The sequence below is a fragment of the Limulus polyphemus genome, unplaced genomic scaffold (assembly GCF_000517525.1).
Source record: "Limulus polyphemus unplaced genomic scaffold, Limulus_polyphemus-2.1.2 Scaffold2993, whole genome shotgun sequence".
In the NCBI taxonomy this organism is placed as follows: domain Eukaryota; kingdom Metazoa; phylum Arthropoda; class Merostomata; order Xiphosura; family Limulidae; genus Limulus; species Limulus polyphemus.
The window spans coordinates 65,010-72,188 of NW_013668603.1; the positions used below are offsets into that span (position 1 = coordinate 65,010).

General features: G+C 34.7%; 1 protein-coding gene across 1 annotated transcript in view; it reads right to left on the reverse strand.

Moving 5' to 3' along the window:
* LOC111088016 overlaps window positions 1-1,866 on the reverse strand; it is a 40,461-nt gene extending 38,595 nt beyond the window's left edge. The window contains exons 1-3 of the mRNA XM_022396737.1: window positions 1,714-1,866; window positions 1,294-1,518; window positions 726-874 (exon numbers count right to left, since the gene is read on the reverse strand). Of these exons, the coding sequence (XP_022252445.1) occupies window positions 726-874; window positions 1,294-1,518; window positions 1,714-1,801 (462 nt within the window). The 5' untranslated portion in view covers window positions 1,802-1,866. The remainder of the gene's footprint in view (window positions 1-725; window positions 875-1,293; window positions 1,519-1,713) is intronic.
* Between the last annotated feature and the right edge of the window lie 5,313 nt (window positions 1,867-7,179).

Consider the following 7,179-nt stretch of genomic DNA (forward strand, 5'->3'; position numbering starts at 1 on the left):
AGTCTTATCGATCATTCTAGAACCTAAACATAACAAACATAATAATAAAAAATGGTCATTGTGGTAAACGAAATAATAATTTGATCTAAGAAAGAGTTTTTTTTTTCTTTCCGATTTGTAAAAAATCCTTACGTGATAGAAAAAAAAAATTAATATTATTTTCAAAATATGCGTACCTGAATAATGGAAAATCCGTTATTAAAACAAAATAACTTTTATGAAGTTTATATTCGCAGGCCTGTGTAATCTATAAGTAATTTCTTTGATAAAATTTTAATTTTATAATCCGTTTTTGGACTGAATTCAGTAGCTTTGAGCTTAAATTGCTTCGCGTTTCTCTTTGAATTTTTAACCGTTTAAGCAGTGTATGTAAAGGACAATTAAAATATATTAATTATATTTTCATTACTAATATAGCGTTGAAATATAACTTATTCAATGCGTTTTAAATGGTATTGGGAAAACAATTTTCTTCTCTTATAGAAGATGACTAAAATTATCCAATAAAATATATAAACAAACAGTTTTTGGTGAAGTTGTAGTTTCTTAACTTCCTCTGATAACGTTTGATAGCAACTTATAGTTTAATTAAACCGGAAGGGAGGATAAGGAAAGACAAAGATGACAAATAGAAGTAAAACAAAAAATAATTAAATATTTTGAGATATTAATCATAATTTTTCATTCATAGACAGTTGTTATTAAATCAGGGGATCTTCACTTACCTGAAATACTGTTTCAGTAATCATGTCATCCAAACTTATATGATTTCCTTGTGTTAAGTTTTTGCGGTGACGCAAATGATGATGGAGTTTGTGTCTGCATCTGCGACGACAGCGTCCAATATCTACGTATTTCCGGTTTCCCGTGAAGTCTGTGAAAAGCAGTTATTATTTAGCTTACTTTTTCAACACAGTATATCTGAACTTTGTATATTTGATAGCTTTATAAGTGATAAATGCTTATAGTTTTTGTAAATTCAATATTATATCACAAGATTTGTCATGATTTTAAATGAATGAAAATAAAAGTAAGGTAATTACACAAAGCAAAAGTCCTACTGATAAGTTATTACCAAAAGTCCTACTGATAAGTTATTACACTCTCCATGCCCAGTTGAATTGAAGGTGACATACATACCACGGGTACAGTGTTTGTTTTTGTTATTTGTAAACCTTCAAGTCTTAAAATTTTACTGTGGAATTGTGGGCTTGTTAATAAATAATTTTCTGAAATGTTAAATATAAACTTGTCTACTTAGAATCAAAAGGAGGAAGAAAGGGGTGTACAAACCAAACCCAATCGGTATTATATGTTTTCCTTTCACGCAGCACTGATGAAGAGTATCATTAATATGGAAAAGACGAGACGACCCCTGGGAAAATTTGTCTGTTGTGGCATCTTCTGTACTGGTCTTTGTGTTGAAATCTCTGGAGAGAAGATGAACAGACGTCTTATGAGTTGTGATCGGCAGTTGCTTTAGCCCCAGGAGATTCTTGTGGCCTTCCAGAGCGACACCTGCTCAAGTTAGACAGGAAAAACTCGGTTATACGACATGCCAACTTGTGGTGTTAATTCATCATACCCAACCTGCAAGATAAAGAGAGTACTAGACTATCAATCACAACGTCACAGTCAGATACAAAGTCTACCCTGACCTGTAGAGCGAGATAACAGCTAAAACGAAAAAGAAAATATATTGAATAAACTTACTCTCGAGGAAGATAGTAATACAGTAAATGTAACAAACATTCATAACCCTCAACTGAAAGGTCCCCATCATCTTCGCGACACTAAGCATGAGACAGTTGATCAAGTGACGATTCTCCACAAGATACCACGAATATAAGAATCCCTGAAGCAATGGAATCTCAGGCGATTGGTGACGAGTGTGATATACAAACAGCTCGAGAGAAGTTGCTCAGGATTTCATATTCATCCCTGGCTAACCTGAGGCGACAAGCTCTAGTGGCCTCTGCTTCACTTGTATGCTAACAACTTGCACGTGAAGAAATTAACATGTAAACGATTAAGGCCAGCACCGCCGTCTTGAGGCGGGGCGGGGCCAACCAAAGATAACAAATTAATCACTAAAGAACAACAATTAGTCTGTCAACTAGATCTTTCCACAAATAGGCAAATAGCTACACTTAAAAGACAATACAACTTGTACTAGGACTGCCACAAACGAAAGAAATCTTCTGGTTCTGGCAACTTTTCCGTTAAAGTAAGATCCTGTCACGTGGCATCATGCTTGTGGCGGACTCTAAAGTTGCGAAATTGGTGGACTGATCCTGCTTTATATGTATTGAGATAAGCTTCGAGCCAATCTGACACCATGGCCACGATAATGTTGACATATTACACATGAGAGCCCTTGTTCTTTGCGATCCAGTTTACAGGTGCTAGTCCTACTTCAGATTCCACAGCTGTACACCATACTTGAAACGCTGGAAAACATCATTGTAACCTTATTTATGTTACTGGGCGTAAGGAGTACGAGAGGTTTTCCCTATCGTCCAAAATACACAGTCTAAGATATACCAGGATAGATTAACTGATTTTAAGTTTCTAGCAGGAAAGTTTAGAAAGATCAATGATATTTCAACAATTAAAAACAACTAGAAAAACGCCGTAATGAAGCTATGTTAATGAAACATAAAAGAAAAGACATAACCTGTATTAAAATGTACCAGAATTATTGACTGCCACTCAATTTCTGGCATCAATTTATATTCAGTCATTTTGAACAACTATATCGTGATTTTAAAAAAATTAACTGACAAAAAGTATTCAACTGAAAACGTATCCATAAATCCACCAAATGGAAATTTCGAATATACACACAAGCTGACGGAAATTATCTGGATAATATCAACTACTACAGGAGTCTTTTGATACACCTTGTTTATGATAACGAATCCGGTGGATCCTCCTATGGACATACACAGAATGGTGGGTAACTTTTGGCATTAATGTGGATTTGAACTGATAAATATGATATCTTTTTATAGAACCCAGAAATTTAAGGTGTATTAAAATAACTCCAATGAAACTAGCATTGCATTTTTGAATTTAAAGGGCAAAAGGTTGATTAAACAGTCAATAATAGAAGACATTCCCAACTATGTATTAATTCATTAAACAGGCTATGCTGAGACCTTAGTAGGTTTATATGAGACATATCTTGCCAAAATAAGAGCAGTTTTATATTTTTATCGATTATATTTTTTGCTTTATAATCGCAAAACTTCATCATTGTTCTATTATAATAAGGTAGAGATAATGCTATTACTGTGCGGCTAGTTATAAAAGAAATAGTCATAAGTATAAACCTAGCCCTAAGACAAAACAATCCAACTTGAAATTATATTGCTTTAATGAAAATACAGTTGGTTGAATTTATTCAATAAAATTGAAGAATGGAGTAAGGTTCCATGTAGTTAAAACTATAGGAATTTTGTAAGTTTGTTAGAAGGATACAATTAGGTAGAGATGAAAAAGGTGTTCAGTGGATTAATGCTATATATATATCTTTTAACTATATTACTTTTGGTGTTCATAGGCGAAAATACCGTGAAAACTTCTTAATTAGTACTTTTAACATCTTTTAATTTGCCCAGAAATAAAACTGTTAAGCAATTCTTTCCCGTCGTCTAAACTGCTAATTCGAGGTAATCTTTAAGCCTAGATTATCGTCATCCTGGAACTGTTACCAACATTAGTGTTAGATCCATGATTCTTTAAATTCTCCTTTGCGCTGTAAATTGGAGCTGGAATATTCCACATGAACAGCATCTTATACGCAAATGGATTAAACGGCTACGTCAGAGATCTCTTTGATTCAGATTTGCTGTCCCTAATTTTGAAGTACTGACAGAGACAATTCAGCTAGCTAGCAGCACCCGCCAGCTTTGTTCGGCTCTTTGAACTCAATTATGGGGTAATCTACCACTTTAATAACACGCCCACAGCTGAAATTGAGGAGCATATTCAGTGGCATCATGTCTCGAGCCCTGGACCTTTCGATCTGCAGCATGACAGCCTAGCCACTGGGCCATACCAGGCGCTTTCCACTGCGAGCCTTCCAATTACCCTGCCTATCTGAAGTATTGTAAAATTTTTATTTCCGTTTTTCCTTTGCCATTTCATTCTTTTTACCATTTATGTACGTAACAAATATCCTAATTTCTCAGAATAGTATTTCCATAGATGATCATAATAAGCAGCACTGGCTATGATGAAGTACGAAATCTATCCTATTTTATTTCTACACTTGAGCTTCTTAGACTTACTTAAAACTTTTAGCCAGATAACCATAACATATGCCTAACCATAACATATTCCCACGCTGGAATAAAGAGTCAGAATTGACAACATAATCTCACCCCCTCTTGTTATTGGCCGATATTAGCTTCTGCTGGGCAAAATCGGGCAAAGTGTCAATGTTATACTCTTAAATTAATGGTGTAATCTGTCTAAGTCCACATGAACGAATAATTTATAAAACGGCTATAGGGTACTTTTACTTCTTTGCCAAGCAAGAGAGGCGCTGGAGAGCAACATCTACTCAAGGTATTGTAGTTCTTTAGCCTTTAGTAATACTAGTAGATCTTAGTACCACATATTAAAATTCTTTCTGACATAAAAGACTACCTTCGTCAGTCTTACAAAGTTTTATTGTTTGATAATTCCTATTAATGAAGAATTAAGTACTGTTGTCCTGGTTTACTTGATTTCAAAAAGAATAATCTGAGCCTCAGTTCTTAATTTGAATAAAACTTCATTGGTATTCCATATCTTAATATAAAATCCTTAACTTTCAACTGATTGTTTTATACAGGCCCGGCATGGTCAGGTGGTTAGGGCGCTTGACTTGCATCAAACATGATCGCCCTTTAAGCCGTGCTGGCGTTATAATGTGATGGTCAGTTCCACTATTCGTTGGTAAAAGAGTAGCCTTAGAGTTGGCGGTGGGTCATGATGACTAGCTGCCTTCCCTCTAGTCTTACACTGCTAAATTATGGACGGCTAGCGCAGATAGCCCTCGTGTAGCTTTGCGCGAAATTCAAAACCAAACAAACAAACCAAGCTTTTTATACTGATAAGGCGTGCACCTCCAGGTTGTAAAACAAACCATCTCCAGTATGATATGCTTGTTTCCACATTAACAGATTATTTTTAAATTATGCCACGAATATGCTGTTATACTCGTTCCCATTGGTTCTGTACTATTTAATATTGGTGGCATTCAACTTGGTAGTAGCTTAAATGAATAAGTAGAGTTGTTTAAACATTTGTTTAACAACAAGTAAAAGCTTGGAATGGTCTATTCTTTCATTTGGGTGTGTGTCTGTGAGCCAGACTAGTTTCGGAGAATTACACTCCTCATCAGTGACCCCAAGCCTTTATACGAGCGAGGTATCGAAAATCAAACTGATGTATTTACGTGTTTTACACTCACAAAAACAAGTTGCCCAGTGCCGGCTAACAATACGAAGAATTAAATTGTGGTGGATTGCTACAAGTTCTTCAAATACCTATAGAATGATAGGTTTCTTTTTGTGAGTGTAAAACACGTAAATACACAGTTTGATTTTTGGTAGTAGCTATCTCAAAGTCTTATTAATACCGCTGTGATCACCGGAATGAAATAATGCTTATGTTGTTGTTGTTAACTGTGATCAGCTGTTTGAAGAACATGAAAATGGTGAAGCACTTCTGACTGTAATTATCTGAGTAATACCAACTACTACAATAATGTTTTGTGCTGCCTTGTAAATTTTATTTTCTATACAGTAAGTTATGTAAGAAGTTTCTTAGTTCAACTTCTCAACAATGTTCACGACACCTAGTTCTATAACTGTAAGATTGATAACAGCCTTCTTTATGACCCAATACATGCTTTCAGTAAGAAAATTGTATAATAGCATTTCAACTAAACATTATTTGTTTTATGCAGCTGCCAATGAGGCATTTCGATCTTTAGGCCAGCTGAGCTACAACATTCAAAGTCTTAGTTGAACTGCTATTTGTAACAGTTGCTTATAAGGTGTAGAACGTCGTAGGTGGCGGGTCACGACAGAGTAAAGAATAAGTTATGAAAACTGTTATATACAGTGGCGGATCCAGGATTTTCAAAACGGGGAGGCGCGATGATTCTGAACGTAAATGAGGAATATTCGAGACTTCCCTGGTAGGGGTTAAATGGGTTATTTAGATTCGTTATAATGTTTGCTAGATGTTGTTGTTGTTATTGCTTTTTTATTTTGAATTTAACATGAAATTCCACTACATTTTTCCCTCCTCAAGGACCCAATTTTTGCAATTATTTTGATTTGATTTTCAAAACGGGGGGGGGGGGCGCCCAGCACTTCGGGCCTGTATCCACCCTTGCACAGCGTTATTAGGCCTGGTTTTCAAAAGTGGCTGAACTTGATAATCTTAAATCTATTGTTTCTCATAAAATTTCTTCATTATAATCTTTAAGTTTATTTTCCAATGTATTGGAATTTAAAAGAATTCTCGTAAAATTTGTGTTTGTAGAAATGGTTGCATCCATATATGTCTTTGTCATGATTCAATATAGCACAAAGATAGAATGTTTCTTAAAACTGGAGTAGGTCATTTAATTGCTTCATGTACCTGTTTGATATTGAGTGATATAAATCTGGATGGTTTGAATATAAAACTTTCTAGATGCAATTGACCATCATATGTCTCAGCGTCTTTATCAGGCCTCCTAAGTTTCTTTGACTTGTATGGAATTGTTAGTCCACAGTTTTATTTTTGACATTTACATCATTTTGGTTACTTTTTTATGGTGGTAATGTTAAAATTAGTTTGTTTTTTATTATTTTCAGTGGTTTTCAGAACTACTATATCGTCCAACTTCATCTTTATTTTGCATGTTTACTTCAATGACAACTTATAAATGTTTTGGATATTATTGATCTTAGCAAACACGAAGTTTTCTATGAAGTTTAGCATATTTGTGATATTTTACTTGTTAAAGTTTAACAACTTTTTTAAAACCACTGGCCACGTTGTTTTAACATTTATATTTCTGCCCATTTTCTTCGCTTTGTCCTGCTGAGTACCTTAGCATTATAGCATAGATTTTCTTGAAATAAGTTGTTAGTTTTTCTTCGCAAGTTCACACTTACGCTTTCTAATACT